The 27,084-nt window shown below is 39.0% G+C and overlaps 3 protein-coding genes across 8 annotated transcripts in view; 1 reads left to right on the top strand and 2 right to left on the bottom strand.

Moving 5' to 3' along the window:
- Positions 1 to 13,026, top strand: part of LOC107702252 (serine/threonine-protein kinase MARK1-like) — a 52,557-nt gene extending 39,531 nt beyond the window's left edge. Inside the window, exons 16-19 of one of the 5 annotated variants that reach the window (XM_016504505.1) lie at positions 80 to 337; positions 6,920 to 6,964; positions 10,914 to 11,252; positions 12,822 to 13,026. In XM_016504505.1, coding sequence (XP_016359991.1) covers positions 80 to 337; positions 6,920 to 6,964; positions 10,914 to 11,252; positions 12,822 to 12,834 — 655 coding nt within the window. In that variant the 3' untranslated portion in view covers positions 12,835 to 13,026. Of the gene's footprint in view, positions 1 to 76; positions 338 to 3,590; positions 3,615 to 3,690; positions 3,974 to 6,919; positions 6,965 to 10,913; positions 11,257 to 12,821 lie in introns of those variants that run through there. The other 4 variants (XM_016504504.1, XM_016504506.1, XM_016504509.1 and 1 more) reach the window with 4 other exon arrangements.
- On the bottom strand, positions 12,483 to 19,039 carry LOC107702254 (creatine kinase, testis isozyme). Its single transcript, XM_016504512.1, has 9 exons — positions 18,820 to 19,039; positions 18,598 to 18,644; positions 17,678 to 17,876; positions 15,817 to 15,977; positions 15,327 to 15,471; positions 15,101 to 15,257; positions 14,899 to 15,022; positions 14,564 to 14,753; positions 12,483 to 13,742 (listed from the first exon to the last, which is right to left on the bottom strand). The coding sequence occupies exons 1-9, from the start codon at positions 18,851 to 18,853 to the stop codon at positions 13,582 to 13,584; spliced, it is 1,218 nt and encodes a 405-aa protein (XP_016359998.1). The 5' UTR covers positions 18,854 to 19,039; the 3' UTR covers positions 12,483 to 13,581.
- A 1,508-nt stretch (positions 19,040 to 20,547) lies between these two features.
- LOC107702253 (TNF receptor-associated factor 5-like) overlaps positions 20,548 to 27,084 on the bottom strand; it is a 10,786-nt gene continuing 4,249 nt past the window's right edge. For both annotated transcript variants that reach the window (XM_016504510.1, XM_016504511.1), the window contains exons 8-11: positions 26,808 to 26,900; positions 26,554 to 26,673; positions 24,786 to 24,954; positions 20,548 to 21,561 (exon numbers count right to left, since the gene is read on the bottom strand). In XM_016504510.1, the coding sequence (XP_016359996.1) occupies positions 20,996 to 21,561; positions 24,786 to 24,954; positions 26,554 to 26,673; positions 26,808 to 26,900 (948 nt within the window). In that variant the 3' untranslated portion in view covers positions 20,548 to 20,995. The remainder of the gene's footprint in view (positions 21,562 to 24,785; positions 24,955 to 26,553; positions 26,674 to 26,807; positions 26,901 to 27,084) is intronic.

Below are 27,084 nucleotides of genomic sequence, written 5' to 3'. Positions count from 1 at the left end.
ATATATATATATATATATATATATACACACACACATATATATACATATATATATTAAATCACTGTTTATCTGTCAGCAGCTCTGGCTCCAGGGCTCCGTCCACGTCTCCGTCAGCTCACAGCATCAGCAGCATGACTCCAGATCGGACCCGCTTTCCTCGGGGCACCTCCAGCCGCAGCACCTTCCACGGGGCGCACCTCAGAGACCGCCGCAGCGCCACATACAACGGCCCTCCCGCATCGCCCTCACTGTCCCACGACACCGGCGCTCTCGCCCAGGCCCGCAGGGGAACCTCGTCCGGATTCATCAGCAAGCTCACCTCCAAGTTTGTGCGGAGGTCAGTCTCTAGATCCATCTCTGCACGTGTCCTGACTGTGCACTTGCTTTACAGCCTCCTGAGGTTTGTGTGGAAGTCAGGTCAGGATTCAACAGAATGGCCTGCAGTGCTGTAAAGGGCCAAAGCTTTGAAAAACTCAAACACAGGTCAACAATGATGGATTACAGTACTGGTCAAACGTTCAGAATAATTATGATTTTTTTTTTAATGTTTTTGAAAGAAGTCTCTCATGCTCACCAAGACTGCATTTATTTGAGCAAAAATACAGTAAAAATAGGAATACTGTGAAATATTATAGTTCATGTAGTTATCTGTTTTTATATATTTAAAAATATAATTTATTCCTTTGATGGCAAAGCTGAATTTTCAGCATCATTACTCCAGTCTTCAGTGTCACATGATCCTTCAGAAATATGTTGATTTGATGTTTAATTATGATCAATTATTACTGGTGCTCAGTTATTAAATAATGGTTTCTTATTATTAGCAATGTTGAAAACTGTTTTGCTGCTTTTGAAGAAACTGTGATACGTTTTATTTTTTTAGAATTCTTGGATGAATAGAAAGATTCAAAAGAAAATCATTTATTTAAAATAGAATTGTTTTGTAATATTTTGAATGTCTTTATTGTCAATTTTGAGCAGTTTAATGTGTCTTTGCTGGATAAAAGTAAAAATCTATTTTTTTCTTAATTATTATTATTTTTTTAATCTTACCCAAAACTTAGTGTAGCGTATCACAGTTTCAGCAAAAATCGCAAAAAAAACAACAAAAAAAAAAACAGAAATGTTCAGAAATAATCAGAAATGTTTCTTGAGCAGCAAATCAGCATATTTTCAGTTGTAGTAATATTTTGCAATATTACTGTTTTTACTGTATTTTTGATCAAATAAATGCGGCTTTGATGCGCAAGAGACTTATTTCAAAAACATCTTACTGCCCCCAAAACTTTGTTGTGTATCAGTTTACAAGTTATACATTTAATGCATTGTTTTTATAGTGTTTTTTAGAATTCAGATCTTCTCATTTAAGTTAGAAGTATTTTAATACTTTAAATTACATCACCTTGAGGCGCCCTTGGAAGTTTGCTGAGGGCCGCTAGTGGACCCCGGCCCCCTGATTGAGTACCACTTCTTTACACTGTTTACAAACCATTAGCACAGGAAGTCTCTCTTTAACAGCTAAAGCCCTACACTGCGGTGTGTGTGTGTGTGTGTGTGTGTGAGTGTGTGTGAGAGAGTGTGAGAGAGTGTGCGTGTGAGTGCGTGTGAGTGCGTGTGAGTGCGTGTGAGTGCGTGTGAGTGCGTGTGAGTGCGTGTGAGTGCGTGTGAGTGCGTGTGAGTGCGTGTGAGTGCGTGTGAGTGCGTGTGAGTGCGTGTGAGTGCGTGTGAGTGCGTGTGAGTGCGTGTGAGTGCGTGTGAGTGCGTGTGAGTGCGTGTGAGTGCGTGTGAGTGCGTGTGAGTGCGTGTGAGTGCGTGTGAGTGCGTGTGAGTGCGTGTGAGTGCGTGTGAGTGCGTGTGAGTGCGTGTGAGTGCGTGTGAGTGCGTGTGAGTGCGTGTGAGTGCGTGTGAGTGCGTGTGAGTGCGTGTGAGTGCGTGTGAGTGCGTGTGAGTGCGTGTGAGTGCGTGTGAGTGCGTGTGAGTGCGTGTGAGTGCGTGTGAGTGCGTGTGAGTGCGTGTGAGTGCGTGTGAGTGTGAGTGCGAGTGAGTGCGTGTGTGTGTGTGTGTGTGTGTGTGCGAGTGTGAGTGTGTGTGAGTGTGTGTGAGTGTGTGTGAGAGAGTGTGAGAGAGTGTGCGTGTGAGTGCGTGTGAGTGTGAGTGCGAGTGAGTGCGTGTGTGTGTGTGTGTGTGTGTGTGTGAGTGTGTGTGAGAGAGTGTGAGAGAGTGTGCGTGTGAGTGCGTGTGAGTGCGTGTGAGTGCGTGTGAGTGCGTGTGAGTGCGTGTGAGTGCGTGTGAGTGCGTGTGAGTGCGTGTGAGTGCGTGTGAGTGCGTGTGAGTGCGTGTGAGTGCGTGTGAGTGCGTGTGAGTGCGTGTGAGTGCGTGTGAGTGCGTGTGAGTGCGTGTGAGTGCGTGTGAGTGCGTGTGAGTGCGTGTGAGTGCGTGTGAGTGCGTGTGAGTGCGTGTGAGTGCGTGTGAGTGCGTGTGAGTGCGTGTGAGTGCGTGTGAGTGTGAGTGCGAGTGAGTGCGTGTGTGTGTGTGTGTGTGTGAGTGTGAGTGTGTGTGAGTGTGTGTGAGAGAGTGTGAGAGAGTGTGTGTGAGTGTGTGTGAGTGTGTGTGAGTGAGTGTGAGTGTGTGCATGGAAGAGAGAGAGCCTCACAAACACACACACACACTCACGCTCTGTGCTGAGCCTGCATTGACTCTTGAGTGTGCTGCAGACAGTGAAGGACACTGTGTAAAGTGAGCTGATCAGGCAGCTGGCTGCAGCTGAAATCAACATCACTCTCAGACCTGCCCCCTACTGTCTGTTTGCAGTTTCATTAGGTGACACTAAAGCAGGAATTACACATTTAAAGGAATAGTTCATAAAAATTTAAAATTTGCTGAAAATGTGCTTACTCTCAGGCCATCCAAGATTAGGATGAGTTTGCTCTGTCATCAGATGTGGAGAAATGTATCATCGCATCAGTGTCTCAGCAATGGATGAATCAGGAGAAAAATCTGCACAGATCAAGCACAGTTTGCAAATGAAAACAGTCCAAAACGGCTCTAAACAAATATGTGGGTGGAGTTTGATGTGAGAGACAACAGGAGATTGACTTTTTCACTGGAGGAAGCGTTATTATGGACTTTTGGCCAGAAGCGATGTTAAAACATCTTAATGACGGATTTGTTTCTTACAAACACACAGCTTTTGTCCTTTACAAGACATTCATTGATAAACCGGAGTGGTGTGGATTATTGTGATGTTTTTATCAGCTGTTTGGACTCTCATTCTGACGGCACCCATTCACTGCAGAGGATCCATTGCTGAGACACTGATGCAATGCTACATTTCTCCAAATCTGATGAAGAAACAAACTTATCCTAATCTTGGATGGCCTGAGTTCAGTAAATGTATATTTTTGGGTGAACCAATAATTCAAGTTTTTAATAAATCCACAGTGTATTTATAGATAAATGAATCTCCCATAATAAAGTATGTAAGGTCATTTTCCCTTTCGTTCGTGTGTTGTTCAGATTTCATGGCTGACCTAAAGGTCTCGGGTCCAGGCTTTGAACATGCTGTGTTTGTTTGTTTGTTTGTGTTGTAGAACTCTGTCTTTCAGAACGGCGAGGTAGGGGACGATAGTTTGATATATTTCCCGTCTGACTAACATGTGGAAATGTGTCCTCACACACCCTTCTCCTCAGAACTAGACTCCTGTCGACCCGTGTGTTTCTTACTAATGATCTGTGCATCCGTTACCACCATCCCTCAGACGTTACCTGTGGAGACTGCTGGTGTTTAGCTGTAGTCTGGTTGAATCTGTTGAATGCTGATGGTCCTGTACCCGTTCCCCTTCCTTCCTCTTTGGAATGAATCTCTGTGGTCAGAAGAACGTTTATCAGTTGCCACTGTCCACCACCAATCAAAATCACAATAAGGCAGTTTTTGACTTCTGTTATGCAGCCAGAATGATGAAATAAAGAAATAAGAGGCCATTCCTTACAGTGATTTTACTAGAGTTAAGAGATGTTCACAGGTGCACATGAAGCAGTGGTAAAATCACTGTAACATAGCTAATGGTTTCTTGCTTTTATTAAAAAAAAAACAATATGATGAAACCTTCAACAGCAGTATGTATTGGTCCGTTCACATCAAGGACAATAACTATAAAGGTAAAGTTTTAATGTCATGTCAGAGAATAATGATGTCTACTGTTACAATATTGTTGGAATCACTGATTTTTTGTTTGTGTGTTTTTTTTCACAAGCCAGTTTAGCGCAAACCCCGCCTTCAGCTAATTCTAAAGATTTTGATTGGCCATCACAGTATTGATAATGCTGAAACAAATGCTAACCCCAACATTAACCATAATCATTGTAAGAGAATAGTGATGTCTACACTATATCTATAACAATAACCACCGAGAAACGATGTCATTGGAATTATTTTCAGACAGTCTTTTACACATTTTTTTTTCCACAAACCAGTTCTGCGCAAACCCCGCCTCCAGCTGATTCTGACATTCATTGGCAATGTTATTCACTGTGCGGATTGCCAACAAAACCCTGAAACTAATACTAACCCCTAACCTTAAAGGTAGGGTAGGCGATTTTGGAGAGGTCAGCATTGAAAGCATAAGATCCCACCCTCCCTGCAAAATCACTCTCCAAAGCCACGCCTCCAAAACACATGCAACGCTGTCAGATTACCTCATGTCTCATTCACCGGTGACAAAACATTGCAGTACAGAGTGCTTAATATTACAATAATAGCGCCGTCCATTCTCGCACGGTCTGCAATAGCGCAATCAACGCGCTGATGAGGTATAATGTCTGTGCGAACAGGGAGCGTGAAGGTATGCAAATACATACGTTGATGCATACATACATAGGCAGGTAGGACAGCCTATAGTAGCCCTCAAACAAGGGAACATTTTATGGTCCTATGCCTTCCACAGATTATATAAATACATTTAGACCACTTAACTTATTAATTGCTATCGGGATGTGAAGAGATTTTCAACCAGCGTAAGAAAAAATGTTTTTGAACCAAATCACCTACCCTACCTTTAACCTAAACCTCAGTGTAGTGTTGGGAAGACATCCTGATAGATGGCATTACTGTTTGACGTGATCAGAATTCAAAGGCTGCATCCTTCGAAGGACACAGACTTTGAAGGCTGTGAAGGTCGGACCGACCGTTACTATATGGGACGGTCTAGGATTGATTTTGTTAACTAGCAACTGTGACAGCTGCAGGTGACGAGCGGCAGTAATTAGGTTGACTTGAGAAAGCCAACCTACAGATCTGCTACTTAAGCTTTTTATTATTATTCTTCTTAGACTAAATTTCTGAACGCTACTCCTCCTAGAGCTTTCAAGCTAGAACCACCAAACTCAGCCCAGCTCTTCAGACTGATCTGACTTCATGTGCTTTATCTTTTCAGACTGATCCGACTTATGGTTTTCATAAAAGTGAAGATTAAAAATAATAAAAATCCCATAGACTTGCATTGAAAAGTCTTGGCTCATCTGAACATTCCGTCAAACTCCAACTGTCAAAATTCAAATCTAAACATACTGAACCCCATTAGACTCAATCAGACTTCCCTTCTATGTACTATTTCTAGCCCATTTAAACTCATTCAAACTCATCTATCTATCTATCTATCTATCCTAGCGACATGTTAATCATGCTATAAACATGCTAATCATGTTAGAAACATGCTAGTAACTTGCTAATCATGCTAGCAACATGCTAGTAGCACGTTAATCATGCTAGAAACATGCTAGCAACATGTTAGTAACTTGCTAATCATGCTAATAACATGCTAATCATGTCAGAAACATGCTAGCGACATGCTAGTAATTTTGCTAATCATGCTAGTCACTTGCTAGTCATGCTAGCGACATGCTAGTCACTTGCTAATCATGTTAGCAACATGCTAGCAACACGTTGGTAACATGCTAATCATGCTAACAACATGCTAGTCACTTGCTAGAAACATGCTAGCGACATGCTAGTAACTTGCTAATTATGCTAGAAACATGCTAGTCACTTATTAATTATGCTTAGCAACATGCTAGTAACATGCTAATCATGCCAGCAATATGTTAGTAACTGGCTAATCATGCTAAAAACATGTTATCAACATTTATCTAATCTATCTAAGTTTTCAAACTTCAGGCTTTTACAACTGCTTTAAAATTTCAGGCTAGGCTTTCTCAAGCCAACCTAAAGTTTGTCTTTACAAACTTTTTTATCTAGTGTTTATACTGGAATAAAAATAAAAAAAAAGATATTCAACAGTCTTAAAACTAAACGGGGTTCACAACCTGTCTAAATATGTTCACCTTAGTCCATTTCTGTACATGAGTAAAAATCACATCTCAGTAGGATTTCAACATTAAACAGCTTTAAAGTTTTTATTTTTTTTTATCTTACATTTGTGAATTTGTATCGTTAGACATCATTCGTCGCACCACGGTGACACAATCGGCCTTCGAAGGATGCACCCTCTGAATTGGGACTTAGCTATTGAGTTGGCCAGTAAAATCGGCTGTGGGTGGGGTTTGCACTGAACTGGTTTGGGGAAAAAATGGCACTTTTTTTTTCAAGCTGCCAATTGATTGAAAACTTTAACATCCCATCAAAGTCCACCAGACTTACAGGCACTCAAGCATTTAAAACGGCGGAAAACATAACTGCAGCGCGCTTATAATAAACAGCACGTTATCATTTGTTGGTGTGAACGCTAATACGGTTATCGTTATAGCTATCATACTTGGTGTGAACAGGACTAAACTATAAGCAGTTTACGATTGCCTAGAAACTGTTGTCTTGTTACTATTAGAAATGCAGACTTGTACTAATCTATGGTTCAGAGTTTAGCTGTCCACTGTTTTCTCAATATGACCTCTGATATTTCCCAAGGGTACCCAGTGAAGGAGAGGCCCACGGTCGGCCGTACAGTTTGAGGTGAGGTTTTTATAGATCCTCTGTCTTATGTGAGATTGTTGCTTGTGGGGTATTTGTTGTCGCCCCTTCAGGTCAGTCGACGAGTCTGTGTTGATTTAAATGGTTCAGATAACCAATGTAAAGTATTTGTGTGAGATTTCTGATTGTTTGGTGTATTTTGCATGTTTTCTAATCATTGGGAGTCGTCTTCTGTCTTTCTAACACAGATTTCAACCCTCTAAACAACCTTGCTCATTTCGCAGTCCATTTAAATTAGGATGCACTGATACTGAAATATCTTAACTCAAATAAGTAAAAACAGACATCCAACATCATCCCGCAGATGTCTAATAGCAACCAATTTTACTATATATACAAAATATAATTGTGGGTCTAATGTACTGTATGTTTTGTTTTAGCTTTATTGGCCACAGATTTTTTTTTCCATGCACCTTATTGGTTTTGTAAGGTTGCTCCACAAAAGGCCCATTTACACCAAAATCAATAAATATTCAGATGACTATAACAATATGTGACCCTGGAGCACAAAAGCAGTCTTAAGTCGCTGGGGTATATTTGTAGCAATAACCAACAATACATTGTATGGGTCAAAATTATACATTTTTCTTTTACGCCAAAAATCATTAGGATATTAAGTAAAGATCATGTTCCACGAAGATATTTTGTAAATTTCCTACCGTAAATATATCAAAACTTAATTTTTGATTAGTAATACGCATTGCTAAGAACTTCATTTGGACAACTTTAAAGATGATTTTCTCAATATTTAGATTTTTTTGCTCCCTCAGATTCCAGATTTTCAAATAGTTGTATCTCAGCCAAATATTGTCCTATCCTCACAAACCATACATCAATGGAAAGCTTATTTATTCAGCTTTGTATAAATCTCAATTTCGAAAAATTGACACTTAAGACTAGTTTTGAGGTCCAGGGTCACATTTATTCGCATCCACACAATGGATGGTAATATTCTGTTTATTATAAGCGCACAATGCAGTTATGTTGTCTGGCTGAACCTCTTTAATTCAAGGAGATTCTGATTGACCAAAAAAATCACTCTTGAAAGTGTTTCGACAGTGTTTCGATTTATAGTTATCATCCTTGGTGTGAACAGCCGTTAAAGACCTGTTCGCAACGATAACTATAACAATACGGAGTGTCTATTTACACTAAATAGCACGCCTTGTTGGCAGAAGCTATTTACACTAACTCCGCCCACCAATGTGTGATTGGGCTACTCACCACTACAAAAGACGATCGTCTTAAACAGCTCCAGTCCCGTAGGTGGTATTGCGCATGCCGTGGTCTTTTTGACTCGATCGACCCGAGTTCGAATCCACCTTCTGCCGAACTTTTTTTTTTCTTCTCTTTTTTCAAATCTCATATCACTTCGGAAAGGCATTTATTTTCAATAAAAAAGAAGGAAATAGTTGAAAAGTTAAGTAAAAATAAAATAAATAATCAGGTAGGATTTAATAATTTGAATTAAAATTATCATTTACACTCAATACGTTATTATTGCATACTGTTTTATAATGTACTACAATACTAAGGTGCAGATAATTGCCACTATTTGCAATAAGTAGTATAAATAGCAGAAAATCCTGTTATTTTAACATAGTCAGGTCCAGAAGCATTCAGACACTGACTGAGTTTTTGTTCTTTTGCCTTTATACACCACTACAATGGATTTGAAATCAGTCAATCTGTGACTGAAGTGCAGACTTTTAGCTTTATTTTAAGAGGTTCCACAAAAACATGAGATTTGCCATTTAGGAGTTACAGCCATTTTAAGCAAAGTACCTCCATTTTCAGGGGCTCCATAGTATTTGGACAAAGTGACATAATTGTAAATATAAGCACAATTTTAATACTCGGATGAAAATCCTTTGCAGCCAATGGCTGCCTGTAGTCTGGAGCCCATGCACATCACCAAATTCAGAGTTTCCTCCCTGGAGATGCTTTGCAGGTCTTCACTGCAGCCACCTCAAGGTCTTTCTGCCTTCAGTCTTGTCTTCAGTAACTGAAAAGCATGCTCTGTTGGATTGAGATCAGGAGACTGACTTGGCCATTGAAGAATATTCCATTTCTTTGCCTTCAAAAAGTCTCGAGTTGCTTTCGCGATATGTTTAGGGTCATTATCCATCTGCACTGTGAAACTGCGTCCTATCAGTTTTGTAGCATTGGCTGAATGTGAGCAGAGAGTATAGCCTTAAAGAGCTCAGAATTCATCCTGCTACTTCTGTCAGCAATAAACAGCAGTGAGTCCGTTCCATTGGCAGCCATACGTGCCCATGCCATGACACCATGTTTGACACTTGATATGGTGTGCTTTGGATCGTGAGCTGTTCCTCTCTTTCACCATACTTTTCTCCTCCCATCAGTTTGGTACAATTTAATCTTGGTTTCATCAGTCCAAAGAACCTTATTCCAGAACATGGGAGGCTTTTTAGATGTTTTCTGGCAAAGTCTAATCTTGCTTTCCTGTGCTTGAATGTTACCAGTGGTTTGCATCTTGTTGTAAACCCTCTGTATTTACATTCATGGAGGCGTCTCTTGATTGTAGATTTGGCAATGATGTGCCTACCTCCTCCAGAGTATTCTTGATTTCTGTTGACGTTATGAAGGGGTTTGTCTTCACCAAGGAAAGGATTCTGTGATCATCCACTTTAGTTGTCTTCCGTGGTCTGATGTTGTTGAGCTCACCAGTGCTTGCTTTCTTCTTAAGAACGTAGCCAACCGTTGGTCTGGCCACACCTAAGGTTTTTGCTATCTCTCTTATAGATTTATGTTGGTTTTTCAGCTTAATGATGGCCTCCTTCACTTTCATCGAGATCTCCTTGGACTTCATTTGGTAGCACCAGTCAAACAGCTTCCAAATGCCAATTTGATACCTCATATCAACTCTTTTATCTGCTTAATTTGTCTTGAAGTAACGAGGGAATGGACAATTAACCTCTTCTTAGTCAACTGTCCAAATACTATGGAGTCCCTGAAAAGGGAGGCACTTTGCTTAAAATGACTGTAACTCCTAAATGGTAAATGTCATATTTTTGTGGAACCTCTTAAAATAAAAGTCTGCACTTCAATCACATCTTGATTGCTTTATTCCAAATCCATTGTAGTGGTGTATAAAGGCAAAAGCACAAAAACTCTGAATACTTCCGGACCTGACTGTAGTTATTTGCACTTCCAATAACAATAACATTATTAGTGCATAGAACAATGCTCTATAATGTGTTGTTCATTATATATGTGACCCTGGACCACAAAACCAGTCTTAATTGTCAATTTTTCAAAATTGAGATTTATACATCATCTGAAAACTGAATAAATAAGCTTTCCATTGATGTATGGTCTGTTAGGATCGGACAATATTTGGCTTGAGATACAACTATTTGAAAATCTGGAATCTGAGGGTGCAAAAAAAATCTAAATATTGAGAAAATCATCTTTAAAGTTGTCCAAATTAAGTTCTTATCAATGCATATTACTAATCAAAAATGAAGTTTTGATATATTTACAGTAGGAAATTTACAAAATATCTTCATGCTCTTTACTTAATATCCTAATGATTTTTGGCATAAAAGAAAAATGTATAATTTTGACCCATACAATGTATTGTTGGCTATTGCTACAAATATACCCCAGCGACTTAAGACTGCTTTTGTGCTGCAGTGTCACATATGTTCTTTTAAGTGGATTCTTATCAATGTTTATATCATTCATCAGCTGGAAAAAATCTCTCTAAAGGTGATTCCAATGATACTGTTCCTCTGTGTCGTTATCAGTATAGCTGTAGTACTGTTCTCATATAATTAGAGTGATTATTACAACTTTAGCTTTATTGTTATTGTCCTTAGTGTAAACAGCCTTAACTCACAGCCATGTTTCTAATCTGGGATGAGAGTCAATCTGACATTCTGAACGCTTCTGTGTTGGTCGTCAGGAGCGGATCCGGAGAACCCAAGGAGGAAGGCCGTGACTCGAAGCCCAGATCACTGCGCTTCACCTGGAGCATGAAGACCACCTCGTCCATGGAGCCGGGAGACATGATGAGAGAAATCCGCAAGGTGCTGGATGCCAACAACTGCGACTACGAGCAGCGCGAGCGCTTCTTGCTCTTCTGCGTGCACGGCGACGCGCGGCAGGACAGTCTCGTCCAGTGGGAGATGGAGGTGTGCAAACTGCCCCGTCTGTCTCTCAACGGCGTGCGCTTCAAACGCATATCGGGGACGTCCATCGCCTTCAAGAACATCGCTTCCAAAATTGCCAATGAGCTCAAGCTGTAAGCAAAGGGTTCCAAAAAATACACATCTATAGGGAACGCTAAAAAAGGAATCTGGCCAGGAAGTTTGAGCAGCATTTTGAGTTACTGCTTCTGTAAGCTACTGCTGTAATGTGTAGTGGAGAAAAAATATGAATGCGAAAAGAGAAAAAATGCCCTAGCCTGATCTTCATGACCTCTTGATATACGCCTGGTTAAAACAACCATCTTGCAATAATATCGAAACCCTTTCAGGGTCGGCAGGACAGAGATCTGTCGAGCGAATTATCGTAACAGACTTAAACCGACTTTTTCCACATGTACAGTTAAGATCTAGAATGTTTTTGTTGTATTGAATTCATGATAGAGTTGTATAATACAAGACTTTCAGCCTACTTATGTGGAGGTGTTGTATAGTCACTATTGAGCTCTGTACAGAAAAATTATGTTCAATGTGTCATACCTGTTTAGTTGTTTAATTGTTGTTGGTTTTTTTTTTTAGATTTTGAGACCACTCAGTTTTAACAGTTCTTTTATTACTTATCAACGTTTGTTTTTAAAGGGACCGTTGATCCAACAATGGGCGTTCTGTCATTTCAATGTGGTCACAACAAGCCTGTGTGTTGTTGTTTTTCATTTTGAAGAATTAATGCAGCTTTATCTGACTAATAAGCGCCAAAAATGATAAAACACCATAATGATAATCCACACACTGCAACTTCTGTGCAATAGCCATACGTTACACTTTGTGTAACAATTCAAAATCTAAGTTGTTAATCACTGAAAATGTGCATTTTTTTAAATAAAATAAAATAACAGCATACATGGCAGGACACGAGGGCAAGTAAATAATGACAGAAGTTTCATTTTGGATGAATTATCCTTTTAATTCAGAGTGAGAATTAGATGTGATCATAACATCAGAATTAATGAGTAAGTGTTTTGTAGAGAAGGCAGTGAGTTTCCCAGATGCAGATGGTTTGGATGGTCAAATCGGCTAGAAATTCGTAAACGAACGTCGACATTAACATTCCATACAGAACATAGCGCGAGACTAACATCATGGAGCTGTAGTGCAGAAATGCTGCGGTGTGTTTGGAGCAACACTGAGCCGTGTGTTTTCCTTTGAAATCCAGAAACAAGACAAGCTTCAACTGTAACTCCAAGATTTTTATTTTTTAAGCCATTTTATGCCTTCCTGTTTTATTAACTGTAGAAATTCATTCAGAGAATGCATGACTTTTTTTTTTTGTAAACCGTTATTTGTTTTGTAATAAGTGGTGGTGATGAAGATGGGTTACGACCTCTCGTACTGGTACTTTCTACTAGTTCTTTTGTACTGAAATATCGAAGGTTAAATGTGCAATGCTGTCTATGTTGTTTCACTGTTATGCTGACTAAAGAGGTTGTGACTGCACACTTTTAAGGGAAGATGAGGTCAAGTTTGCGTAGTTTGAGAAAAAGGATTAGTGGCTAAAAATATTAAAGGGTAAAGCTGTGATTAAAGCTCAGAGAGGAATTGAATGTTCGAATGTCAACTGTGATGTTCCATTTTGTGACGGTACATTTTATTTTTTTATTTTTTTAAAGGCTGTATGGATGAAACCGTTTGGATGGGAAGCAAGCTGAAGGCTGAGGATCTCCAAAAAATGCAATTAAACTCTTCCACACACTCATCCCATTTTTTCTCTGGACATAGTACTGTACATTTTTGTGGAAAAATCCCTTGGGCCACTGTGGTTCAATCCCACTGGAGCACATTAAAGCTTACTTGAAATGAGTCTTTGAACTAAAACGTCTTGTGTCCTTTTTTAAAGTATATCGCATACCTCATTGCAATCATTACATCATGTATTTTTGTTGTTCTTGATAACCAACTGAACATTGTAGTCCTCTATTTTGCAGATGATCATATATGCTTAGGATATACAGGTAGTAAATACTGCTGACTGTGAAAGGAGTCTGTAAACTCAAATGCAGCGAAAATCCTAAATGTAGTTTTCAGTTCAATGAATCGCCTAGGTCATATTTCAGACCCAGAAAAAATAATATATTACATATTAAAGAGAATTAAGGCTATTACAATTCTGTATTGTGACATTTTCAAGGCAATGTGTCAGTAATGGCTTAGTGAGAAGATTGTAATGAGCCTAAAATAGGCTTCATTGTCTTTATGTAGAATAGGGTGAAATATAATCTAGACGTTTCTTCATGAGATTCACCAAACAACTAGCATCAACAACATTTTACAAACATCAAGAAAACGTGTTGCAAAGTCCCTTTTTCATCATAGTGTTGATGAGAACAATGGGATTTTACAGTTCTCACTAAAACAAGCCTGATGGCCGCTTCACTTCTGAGCAGGTACCAGGTCATCTATGCCACTGTTGTTTTCCAGTCTTTTCTCCATTCGGATGAGAAGTTTGACCCCATCCACTACTAGCTGGGTCAGCTCCACTTCATTAACACCAATGGTCTGCAGGTTGCTGATTTTGTAGATGCCAGGACAGCCTGCACATTAAATACAAATAATGCAACATTGAGTTTGCAGAGTAGCAACTAAATGAAGTTAGTTTCCTTTGATGTACAAAAGGAAATACAGAAAATATAGCAGTGGCAGCTACAATATAATTTATGCACGACAAATTAAAATGTTATTTGTCCTGGGGGTCATCTTTTTGAGGATTTGATTTAATCTTGGTGTGAAGATCATCTGAGCAGAATTTGGTTAATGTGTTAAGTTTGTAGAAGGAATAGCAAAAATGTTACGTTTTAATGAAAATGTTATGAAACGTTATTAGCTATGTCAAAATTTGGATGTTGGTGGCACTAGAAAATATAAGAGACACCCTAAAATTGCCACTAGAAAAGTTGGACCACCATCAGTGTTCCAAATTTCACCACCTTTTACATGTGCTATAGGCTTCCATGGCAGAAGAAAAATAAAGCTGTATCCAAAATCGGATACTCTCTGAGTAGGTACCTCTTTTAAATATATACTTATTTCACAACTGTTAAAGAAAAGTGTGGTTAATATAGTATGAATGTGTGTAGTATGAGTTTAATCCGGATGTACTACATCCATCATGTTGTCACTGTAATGTGACCTACAGCATCAGTTGCATCGCTTCACTGGCATTCATAACTCCTTTCCTGTGGCCTAATGGGAAGTCATTTTTACCTACTGGTTTTTGAATACCTTCTAATCTATATATTAGAAGGTGAAAAATGCACCTATTTTTGGATGCAGCCTAATTACATTTTTATGTTAAACTGTGGCTGATGTGCTGTATGATTTTACATTACAGATCCTCTAATGAGTTTTGCCATACCAGTTGCTTCCATCTGAAGTCGTAGTCTGTCCAGGATGTCATCCAGGCGTTTGTTCTCGGCTAGATGCAGCAGTTTCACTGTGACGCTTGCCTTCAGGCCTGTGCCGACCTCTGCAGGTGAGCTGACCACCCAGCCCAAGTGAGACTTCCAGATAAATGGATGTCTCAGTTTCTTATATAGTGTCTCCATCTATAAAAACATGTTTTAGATTGTTAGTGTGTGCAGAATAGACCATATATAGCAAATATTTATGGCATGCCTCAGGGTTCAATATTAAGGCCATTTTTCTTCGCTAAAAATATGATATTGTATGAGGTAGTCAATCAAAATTAACCTTCAGCACATTGATGCAGATCGTTTTAAATGCCTCTTGTAAACAGGCATCACTTCGGTAAGACACCAGTTTCAGATGGTCTTCCATGTTCACCCAAATAGCCAGGGTCCCATCCTCACTTAACCTAATTGCAAGGCAAAAACATACTGTAAATGGCTCTGATGCAAGCATATACAACCATAAATTGTGAACTCTAACCAACCACAGGGCCCTTGCATCGGGCCAGTCACGAGCCACACCGATCTTTATCAAAGACAATGGTGGAGAGTCCATCACAGCCCTGCGATCTTCACTCTCATGGCTGAGTTCATCTATGGAGTAAAGCTTTCCAGGCAGATCCTCACCCAGCTGCTCTAAAACTATAAAACAAGTTATATTAGCAGCATAAAATGTATCCATCCACTTAGACCCGTGATTAAACGCAGTACCTATTTTTGCCAGCGTGAGGAGCTGTCTGCGCTCTCCTCTGCTGTAGTGTGTGGGGAAGCAGTTAGGGAAGCAGTAGTCCTCAATGCTGCGGCCTGCAGTCACCTCACAACTCATAGCATATGCTTGATCAAAGTCATCACCACCCTACACACATAAACACACTTTTTACACATCTATACCATGCTACCACAGATTTTGCTCTATTCTACAGATCTCGTCACTATATTACAATCACAAACTTTACACTGAGAGGAAAATGAGCGACTAAATGAAGTTATGTCTCAGAGGTTTTTCCTAAAACTAAAATGTAACACTTACTGTCAGTAATGGAGCTATAAAACTGATGTTCTCAAACTCACTTTTGGTTGCATATTTTGGTGTGGTTAAAATCTTGAGATGTGAAATTGAATCTCATATGTCCATTTGGTCTCCATTTAATCTCATTGTTGAGATGAGGTGTTGTCATTAGATATTTTTTTATTTTTTTACCTTCAGGTTGTCATAATTGAAGTCGCTCTCTTGAACAGTGTCAGTGGTGACCTTGTAGCCATGGTAAGACTCGATAATACGGTCAAAGAAGTCACAGAACAGAATATACGACTGAGCATCCCCTGCTAAACAACCCACTGCTTTCGGTCCAGTGGACTGACCTGTCAGACAAAGTCAGACTAGAGTTTACGAACACAAATATGATTCATATTTGTTTATGGTTCATCTCTTATTTCTTAATCAGAGAGAAAGGTGTGGCTCTAGACTAAAAGTTCACTTAGCCATCAAAAAGTTCATTCACAACCTTTTCTTTCACAGACTTAGTATGGCAAAAAAATGCGTAACTTACAAAGACTGTCAACCTTTCCCTCCCAGGGACTCCCAACCCAGATTATTAAAAAAATACATATAAAATGTTATACTTAAAAAATGTTAATTAATAATATAATTAAATAAAATATAATTCATATTTTTTTTAAACATAATTTAAATAGACAATGGACCCCTTGTAGTACCTTCATAGAACAAAAGGGGTCCACAGATACATAGAAACTAGAACCTGATATTCAAGTGAGTCTCTTCTGACATGTGCTTACTGTGACAGTCTCTCTGTGTGTGTCTGTCTGTCTGTCTGTCTGTCTGTCTGTCTGTCTTGGACCCCTTGTAGTACCTTCATAGAACAAAAGGGGTCCACAGATACATAGAAACTAGAACCTGATATTCAAGTGAGTCTCTTCTGACATGTGCTTACTGTGACAGTCTCTCTGTGTGTGTGTGTCTGTCTGTCTGTCTGTCTGTCTGTCTGTCTCTGTGTGTGTGTGTGTGTGTGTGTGTGGTTCTGGTAAATGTCCCCACAAAGATGCCAATATCCAGAAATCATTGTCCTTGTGGGGGATATTTTTTGGTCCCCATGATGAGGAAACAAGTTTATAAATCATACAAAATGAAGTTTTTTGAAAATCTAAAGATGCAGAAAGTGAGAGGTAGGTTTAGGTGTAGGGTGATACAAAACAGTTTGTACAGTTAAAAACCATTACGCCTTTGGAATAAACCCATAAAACATTGAAACCCAACGTGTGTGTGTGTGTGTGTCTGTGTATTAGTCAATTTTGTTACCAAATGCCCCCAGAGGGAAAGTAAAACTTGAAACCTAAATGAATGCAATCCCCCGGAAAAAGTAAGTGCACTTAGTTGTATTGAATGTGCACTTAAATTTTAGAAGCATATTTTTAAAAAATGATACTTGCATATGATTTTAATGAAATAAAAGGCCACTTAAGAGTGCTTAAAGAGAGATGCATTCATGACTGAATCTTAATACACTTTTAAAACGTGCACGTTATAATAATGTCAAATTAAAACTTGCTTTAAAGTACATTTTAATTCATTAAGTTTTAGGTCAAAAGCAGTCTAAAATTCTAATTATTGCATTTAATATAAATGTAAACTACAATAAATTTTCATCTAATTGCAATTAACATGCCATTAAGTGTCAGAAAAGTGTCAGTTCACACATTATTTACATAAGAATTACTCATTTTTAAAGTATGCTAATGTGTAGGCCTACTTCTTTTTCACAAGGGTTCCCATGATGAAGATGACTTCATAAACATTAATGTCTTCAGATGTATTAGATATATTCCCCTCTTCAAGGGTAGTGGGTATACATTCATTCAGAGAAGTGATAGCTTCATTCCTCCGCAGTCTGCAGCCGTGTAGCTGTAACTTACACGGACTGTCAATTTATAGAATGAGTCATAATCTCCAGTGAACAGATGCGTGAGAATGAAATTTCGATACTTCATACTGCCAAATACACACACACACACACACACACACACACACACACAAAACAACTCACCCGGATCCTCAAGTCCGGGGCGTATGATATCATCAAAAATGACGCCGCTTTCAGTTGCCCGGTTGAACTGGCGCATGTACATGTGCAGGTTGAGGATCCGGCCCATCAGGGTGTGGTTTCTGTCCAGGTTTGGGAACTCATCTTTAGGGGAGCTTCTCTTCAGATTAAACCTGCTCATTGGGTCACGGGGGAGTAAACTCTAGGCAAAAGACAACCGACAGCGGGCACCTTGATATCGATTCGATGTCAAATATTACTTCAATTTCAAGTTAATCAATGTCAAGTTTTTGATGTCAGTTTGCTTTTTGATGTCAATTTATAGTTTAATTAATAAAGAATTATATTTTGAAGACTTATCTTTTCGGTGCAGTCAGAGTTATTTTTATTAGTAATAACTTTTATCATGATCAAATTATAACATTGTAAATATGTGAACCAGTGTTATTTTAGTATCAGATGAGATACCATTATAGTTTTTATTTTAGTTAAAAGTTTTAGTAATTTTGTGTTTTTGTCATTTAAACATTTTTTTAAAAATCTATATAGTTTTTATTTATGTTTTAGTTGTTGTAGTACATTAAGTTAAAATGAGATATTTTAAATAAAATACGTTTTTTAAATGAATTTTTTTAAATAATAATTTCAGTATTTAATTAAATATTATAATCATGATGTGAACAGTGTTCATTGTGCATTAGAAACGAGCATTCCTGTTTTGAACCAAACTACGTCTCAAACTTGCCAAGAATGGTCAAGGTTGTATAGCGAGAGGACGTGGTTGTGGTGATCCATTCGAGATCACTGAACAATGCAACTGCCTGGCAGCACTCTTTTTTTTTCCCGTCCACAAACAGAGAAGAGTACGGGACTTTCCACTAGCTGGGTGTAAATGGGGTTGGTGTACTTGTGAAGGGGAATACCTCCAGCACAGGCCTGTATTTTGACTCCTTTGGGTGCTCAGCTGGTGCTGAAATAGAAATCAGACATGAGATGTCAAGTCTCAAATACCTCTACACTAACGCCACACAAAATTTACATTTTGTGTTAGTGGTTTTTGTTTTAATCTAACCAACAGGTTCTGATGTTCAGTCCATCTCCACCACATGCAATGGCATTTCATGCATCCAAAATGTGACACTTACGCTTAATCATCCACATTTTTTCTCGTTTCCACATCTTGAGCTTTCTTTTGTTTGTTTTTTTCTTGAAATCGCTTGCACACAGACACACTCCAGCCGACAACAACTAGACGTAGCTGTGGACGATAGCTATGAATAGCCAGAGGGGCTCATCGTCATATGAGCGGCTATTGTCCCATCATTCACCACACAAAGCATGAGTGCCAATGCCAGTGTCATGTTGCCTGCCTGTAATAATGTACCTATTTATACGCTTGTGTCAGTGTCATACTTCACGTTGAAGCTTGAGGGTTGGGCACAAACAATTACAGTGTAGGTCTGTACAATACCGGGGGGGTTTAATTTGGTTCAAGTGAAGAAATTTATGGGATTTTACACTGGAAATAGATCTGAAGATGACATGCTTTGAGAGGAAAATGCATTGTATTGCGTGTATTGCGTATACACACAATGTGTGTTAATGTGGTCTAAGTGTGAATTACGATCTTTCAAAATGCGCTTGCTTTTCATTTAATCACCACAACTGCAAACATTACAGGTTTTACTTTACTGATAAAAATAAATGTAAAATAAAAATATACAGTGGTGGCCAAAATCATTAGAACACTAGTATTTTCACCGGCTAAAAAATGGTTTTAAGTCAGTTATTTCTATCTTTTGCTGTAGTGTGTCAGTAGGAAATATCAGTTTACATTTCCAGTAATAATCCAGTGAGATTTTTGTCTGACAACAGCCAGTGCTCCACACAGAGATCTGATACCTTGTATTTAGCATGTTGATATGCCGATTTAACAGTGTTTAGCATAAACACACGTTGATAGCAGTTTTAAGCTATGGTGTCCTTTGTGGTTGCTAATGTAGGTGGTTCTTATTAACTATTGTAAAACAGGTTTCCCAACAAAAAACTGATATGACTTCAGTAAGTGTGATGAGACGTTTACCAGCAACAGAAAACAAAGCTCAGTTTAACTCAACTTGAATACAAGCATGAAATGACATTAAAAAGTATTTTACACCAAGTTTCTCACAGCGAAACCGTAAAACTCTGCTCAATTCAACCATTTCTTTCAGACTGAGATGACAGTCCATAATTTGATTAAAAAATACCTTGCATACATGTGTCGTGTAATGCACAAGACTGCACGGCACATTTACAGGTATGTGCGTCACTACAATATAAAAACATGGTGATGTGAGAACATAAGAGTAAACTTTACTTCTTTCATTTGTTAGGTAAGCAAATGTGTTTTTATATGTTAGAATATGGCCAGCGCTGGGAGTAAAGCATTACAAGTAACAGAAGTTACGTAATCAGATCAGATCGTTTTTCAAGTAACTAGTAAAAGTATCACATTACTTTTAAATTTACAACGAAATACCCGAGCGACAATTTTTCAAATAAGTAACGCAAGCAATTAGTTACTTTTTACGGGGTAACGCAATATTATAATGCATTACTTTTAAAAGTAACTTTCCCTGACTCTGAATATGGCAGTTACACACTGGGTTGCCTAATTAAACCACAGAGATAGCTAGCTATGGCCCACTGAAATAACTTTAACATGAAAACAACTTCTGTAAAGTTTAAAAATATCAGAGCCAGTTGTTGGGGTGGGCTCTTACAGCTTTGACCACTGAGCTTCAGAAAAACCAACTAACCACTGTCCTTTTTCCTCAACAAACACTGAGGATAGCATCGATCAGGCGTCAAGACACACTATTTGAAATTATTTCCTTTATTGACTAGAAAGCAGTGCAGAGAGAGATGGGGATAGATTAAAAAAGCATTAAAACATGACCCAGGTCTTTATGAGCCAACATGTTGCAGGCAAGTGTGCTTTGATCTGCACCACTCACTCCGACAAGACAAAGACCATTAAGCAGACATGGATCTTGGCTAGAAATAATCAGTATCATAAAAGGTTATGTTTTAAGACCGATAATGTTCTCATGTGCAGAATTTTGTTCATTCACATCCAAACTGAAATTTCATAAATATGGCACATAAGAGCAATACATTCAACACCTTCAGCTGGTTTGAACTGATTCAGATTGATGAAAATCTGTGCATGTAAACATAATAACCAGTGCTACTACAACAAATGTCTTCAAGCGGGTATTAAGTGACCCTCCAGTGAATCCTGGACACTGTTTTGGGACAATTCGTTTTTCTCATAGGCTACAAGTCCTCTAATCCAGTTGTGTCCACCTTTACTTTGATGAATAGCGTGTCGTCTCTCACATAAACGGCATTTCGAGGGGCCTCCAGATCGCCGTGTGATATGAATCTCGGGAAACCCGTGGCCACATTAGAATCAGATGTTGGCCGATGAAAGCTATCGCTGTTGGTATCGGGGGTGAAAGTATTGGTCTGGTGGTTCCTCGAGCCACTTTGATCCAGCAGTGTTAACGTTACGTTCTGTCTGAACGGCCATGGTAAGAGCGAGTCGAAGTCTCCGCGCATTATCGTGATGTAGAGCGACAGGTGAGTGCCTCTCCCTGAATTCTCCCCACCGAGGTAAGCCCGCACACTGAGCTTGTAGCCGCTACGGCTGGTGTAGAAGGGGGTTGAGTTGAGCAGGGTGCCGGCCTCTTTCCGGTGCCAGTAGTCACGCACTTTCCAGATGAGCTTCCCGTCGTAGGAAGTGGATTCCAGCTGGCGGAAACGCTGCTCGTTACACTGCAGCTGCTCCACGTGGATGTCTAACAAGCGGGTATGACGCTGACACGTCTGCTCTAACGCACCTGAAGGACACAAACACACACAGTTCTACTGTTACCATTTCCACAAAGAACATCTGGATGGTATTGTTCTGTGTGAGACCAGAAACAAACTCTATAATTCACTCATCTTATGTATAGACCATGACACACTAAGCCAGGGTTGTCAAAACTCGTCTTGGAGGGGCAGTGCAAAGCCACTAGAGACAAGCCTGCAACCATTAGCCAAAAATGCGTAACAGCTAATGCTAACGGAAAGGAGAACATAGAGGAGTTTTTTTTTTTTAATGGATGTCAATGGAGGAGAGGCTTCACTCTGCTGAATAAACAGCTTTTTAGAGGAAACGGCTCATCATTTAATGAATCGACAGCCTATCGGCTAATCTTCAACATGTTTTACACTAAACAATACTTTTGGATTGAACTATTTTTAGAGTTTATACTGAAAAAATGCCGTTTTATAAGAGAAATCACTGACTTTTTGTGACAGATGGGATACAGCTTACGACATTTCCCATTCATTCCTATGATATCCGTAAACGCCGATTGAGTGCCGTACAACTCTGACTGAAATTTAATGACATCAAGGCTGTAATGTGATTGGTTATGAAGGGACACGTGATTCACGTTAGCCATTACGCTCTCTCCAATAGTAAATAATACAGACCCTCTCATCTCCCTGTAGTAAGACAATCTCTGGCCGGTGTCCCGCAGTTTAGCTCCAACTTGTCTCAACACACCTGCCTGGAAGTTTCTAGTATCCCTAGTAACGCCTTGATTAGCTGGCTCAGGTGTGTTTAATTGGGGTTGGAGTTAAACTCTGCAGGCTGTTGGCCCTTCAGTATCAGGATTTTTGGACACCCCTGGATTAAACAATGTCAACATAGGGCTGGACGATATGACGTAAAATCTAAATCTCAATTAATTGAACATTTTACCTCGATTATGATTAATGAACAATTATTTTATTTATGTATTTGCCCTCTGACAAGGTCTGTACTGTAAATATACTCAACTATTAAAGGTGGGATATTTTATCTAATGAAAGAGTGCATTTCTTATCTTTGTGGTTTTAAAATAATGAAAAGCTAAACATTGCAGGAAGGTGACCCTCCAGGAGCAAGATGGGACACCCGGCCCAGTTCTTGCATTACTGCGAAGACAACAAACATCAATTCTCGATGGGCAACATTATCCTTCAAATGTTTTGGCCAGTAAAACCATGTGTTATTCAAATAGGTAACAAAAAACCCTGAAAGTCTACCTAATTTGTTTAGCAAGGCAAGTCTCTTCAAACTGTCGCTCTACCAAAAGCCTACCCTGTTGAACAGCATATGTTGGTTAGGTATGTTTTGAAGCATAGTAGCTGGTTTAAAGGGGTCATATGATGCGATTTCAAATTTTCCTTTCTCTTTGGAGTGTTACAAGCTCTTGGTGATAAAGAAGATCTGTAAAGTTGCAAAGACTAAAGTCTCAAATCCAAAGAAATATTCTTTATGTCGTTTCTCCGATCACAAATGCAGACATGGTTTTATGTTTATGTGGCGCAATACGCAACGCAATGCGTAAAAACACAGTATAAGTCATTATAATCAGTAATTATGTCCCCACTGGATGCAACAAATGCCTCGTTTGTAATGGGTTTTATTGGTTTTGTCTCGTCATGCCGGGAGACAGCATCACAGTATGGTAAGGGGCGTAACATTTCCGTCACCTTGCTTTTCAGACCAATGAGCTTTGAAATTCCCATTAATTAATTCCCATTAAACCAAATCAGTCTCACTAGTCCTGCCGTTTTGATTCTCTAAGCAATATGACATCACATTGCTTAGGCCCCGCCCACGCCTTTGACTGACAGCCCTGCATTGCCATAGTTTCCACCCTCAGAGAGTTGAATGGTGTCCTTCATTTTCTCCGCTCTCGAGCAACTGTAACGTCAACAATGTCTCGTAAGCAATCCCCATGTTCTGTGTTTGGATGTAAGACTGAAGATAAGAGTCTTCATTTTCTCCCAACATCTGAGCTGCTGAGGACGCAGTGGATTATTTTTATTTTTGAAGGTAATGCGCCTCAAAATCTACTTAAATACATTTATGTCTGGGCAAATCAAAATGTTAAAATTAAGTGTTATGTCATATGTGTTTTTGCTCAATATTAATATAGGGGGAGATCTTGTAGTGTTTAATGTTGTATTATATTGAAATGTAAAAGGGTTTCTGGTATGTGTAAGTTTGTGGGGTTACCATTGTGCAGAAGAGTAGAGCCTGTGGGCAGGAAGACGATTAGCCAAATTGTAGTAAATTATGTTACATCATTTAAAAAATAATGGCTGTGCAATTTTCAACACAGTGATAGTCTGTTCACTAAGTGCTTTGTTATGAGCAGGTGTGCTTAAGCTATTGTAAGCTAGCTATATTTTAAAATATGAAACGTGTATATCATAAATGATTATTAAATAAAATAAATATATGTTTCCATATATGTGTGTATAAACTGCATGAGTGTTGTTCAATATATTTTTACACATGCAGTAACGTATCTTATCACATGTACATCTATTTATTATAAAGTGTATTACTGAATATAAAATTACATATACAGGGTTCTGGCATGAAACTCTAGATGGCGCAGTCCGATAGGTCTAACTCAACCTAATGACAACATTATCACATGGGACAGCTGATTGGTTCTCTCCTGTATCGGTAGCCAATGAGCTCGCTGCTCAGCATTCAAATATATGATTAATGCTTGCCGTAGCAGTTGCAGCTTGCTTCAGAAACCCTCCACCTTCCCCAGCTCCACCTGTATAGATCTGCTACGGGGTGATTCATGTATGCTATATAGGGGTTATTTCATGTATGTTATATTTGCAGCAGCAGTATTTCTTACATGCTCACAGCAGCATGTTGTGGATGTATTGGCAGTAGCATGTCTCGGTACTTGCTCTGCCGCAGCAGCGTAGCAGATCTATTCCGCCAAGACCAAATACATTAACATTGTCATGTACATTACCATGCCAATCCCTCCGAGAGTTGTCATGACAGAAATATTGTGATATATAAGTAAATATATTGTCACATATTTTTCAATACATGAAAGCGGCAATTCCTTATGTATTATTCAATATATTGTAATATATTTACACAATATATTATTCTGTATAGTTTCTAATATACCGTTATGTCATTTAATATGTTGATCATTCATATATTAGGAAATATGTTTTCTTTGCATCAGACTTGACATACCCAGGTGTTCCCTGAGGCTTTCTGTGACGGCCACCTGCTGTCTGAGGGAGTCCAGCGATGCCCGAAGGCTCGGGAGCTCTTCGCTCAGTTCAGAGCCCAGAACACCCCGCAGATCCCTCAGTTCACGCTGAACGCTGCAGATCCGCACTCGCTGCTCCTCCACAGACCTCTGCCACACATACACAGAGCATACAGCATACAGCCAACTCTGATGTACATACAAACTGCTGTATAACAAGAACTCTGCATATCCATGTATTTGGCAAATAGATAAATAAAAATGCATAAATATGCACTCAATTGAGGCAGATCATTTTTTTTCACCCAATAAGAAGACATCACACAATCTACGATGGAATTCCTCAATGCACATGTGGCACTGCCTGGACAGATCATTTGATTGGATAACCGGACTAACTAGTGGACCAATCTCTGTGCACAGTCTGCACACCATCTTAAATGTTGTTTTAATCATTGCTTGAGCCAAAGTCTGTCATCAAAATGATTCCTTGAAGAACGGTCTCACACGATTGCATTCACAAATATCAGGCATCCAAATGCAACATTGTTTGTTATTGTGTTTCGCAAGTAATTTATTATGTAGGAAAAAGAGCTACGGTGACTTCCCCGGTTGCAGAAACTTACATTTTATTATTGATATTTTGTACCAGTTTCCCAGGAAGTGACATTTTTTTGATCTCTTGAACACATGAGATGAAAATAGCGCTTTATTCGCAAATGTTTTATGCAGTATTCCAGTTTTTATACGCTATGATTCTATAAAGACCACATAAATAATTGCAATAACACATTATTGTACAACTAGATAAAAAAGTTCATCAAGACAAACTTTAGGTTGGCTTGAGAAAGCCTAGCCTGAAAGTTTAAAGCAGTTGTAAAAACAGCCTGAAGTTTGAAAATGTAGGTAGATTAGATAGATGTTGATAACATGTTTCTAGCATGATTAGCATGTTTTTAACATGATTAGCCAGTTACTATCATATTGCTGGCATGATTAGCATGTTACTAGCATGTTGCTAGCATGATTAGCAAGTGACTAGCATGTTATTAGCTTGACTAGCAAGTGACTAACATGTTGCTAGCATGCTGTTAGCATGTTTCTAGCCTGATTAGCATGTTAATAGCATGTTGCTAGTATGTTTCTAGCATGATTAACTTGTCGCTAGGATAGATAGTATATAGATAGATAGATAGCTTGAATGAGTTTGAATGGATTAGAAATAGTACATAGAAGGGAAGCTTGATTGAGTCTAATGGGCTTCAGTTTGTTTACATTTGAATTTTGAAAGTTGGGGTTTGAATAGTCTTGGCTCATTTGAACATTCCGTCAATGTAAGTCTATGGGATTTTTATTATTTTTAATCTTCACTTTTATGAAAACCATAAGTCGGATCAGTCTGAAAAGATAAAGCACATGAAGTCAGATCAGTCTGAAGAGCTGGGCTGAGTTTGGTGGTTCTAGCTTGAAAGCTCTAGGAGGAGGCGCGTTCAGAAATGTAGTCTAAGAAGAATAATAATAAAAAGCTTAAGTAGCAGATCAGTAGGTTGGCTTTCTCAAGTCAACCTAATGAATGGTGAGGAGTCTCTGAATAACAAAAATAATTTACATTAGAGTGAAAATTGTTGCTGCTATAGATTCAGAAACAAGTCGACTGTTCCTTGAACTTGGTATTGTGAGGGATTATGAGAATTTGAGAAGACGTTGTTTTTTTGTTTTTTGTTTGTATTTAACACAGGGTTTCTTTACCTGTAAGGTAGTAAGAGTGCTGTCACACAGGGTGATGTCCCGGTCCAGATTACTGACCACGAGACTTTTATCCTTCAGCGCCCCCTGCTGGACTAACATATCCTGCTGCAGCTGCTCCACCTACAACCAGAACCATTTGTATGTTACATTTGTATTTAAGCAATAGTAACATATCACTTAATGGGATGTACTTACTATAACATTGTTTTATGAACCATGATTTTACACTGACATTTACACAGCTTGTTTCATACCTGTTTCTCAAGTTTGGTGTTGCTTTCCAGAACAAGCCGAACATGGGAACTGAACTCTGTGTTTTCATGAACTCGCACTTTCCCTCTTTTACCCTGGAAGAAAGACAGAGTTCAAAGGCTAAGATCTGAAAACGTGTCACAGCTCCAGACAAATAGAAACATTTATTGAACTGCATTCACATTGAACAGGACAGCATTAATAAAAATACACTTTCACTTGCTTTAGTGTTAGACAGTGTTGGGGAGTAACTAGTTACATGTAACGGCGTTACGTAAT

This window comes from Sinocyclocheilus anshuiensis, unplaced genomic scaffold, assembly GCF_001515605.1.
Source record: "Sinocyclocheilus anshuiensis isolate Anshui unplaced genomic scaffold, SAMN03320099.WGS_v1.1 scaffold666, whole genome shotgun sequence".
Classification (NCBI taxonomy): Eukaryota; Metazoa; Chordata; class Actinopteri; order Cypriniformes; family Cyprinidae; genus Sinocyclocheilus; species Sinocyclocheilus anshuiensis.
The sequence above is the reverse complement of the archived record's forward strand: the minus strand, read 5'-3'. Positions and strand labels throughout refer to the sequence as shown.

Bases quoted from the DNA above. Each gene is read 5' to 3' on its own strand.
- LOC107702254 (XM_016504512.1), bottom strand. From the start codon at position 18,853: ATGTGGAAACGAGAAAAAATGTGGATGATTAAGC. The intron at 18,645-18,819 runs GTAAGTGTCACA...TTTCTATTTCAG, and splicing joins AAAAATGTGGATGATTAAGC to CACCAGCTGAGCACCCAAAG. The intron at 13,743-14,563 runs GTATGGCAAAAC...TTTAATGTGCAG, and splicing joins ACTTCAGATGGAAGCAACTG to GCTGTCCTGGCATCTACAAA.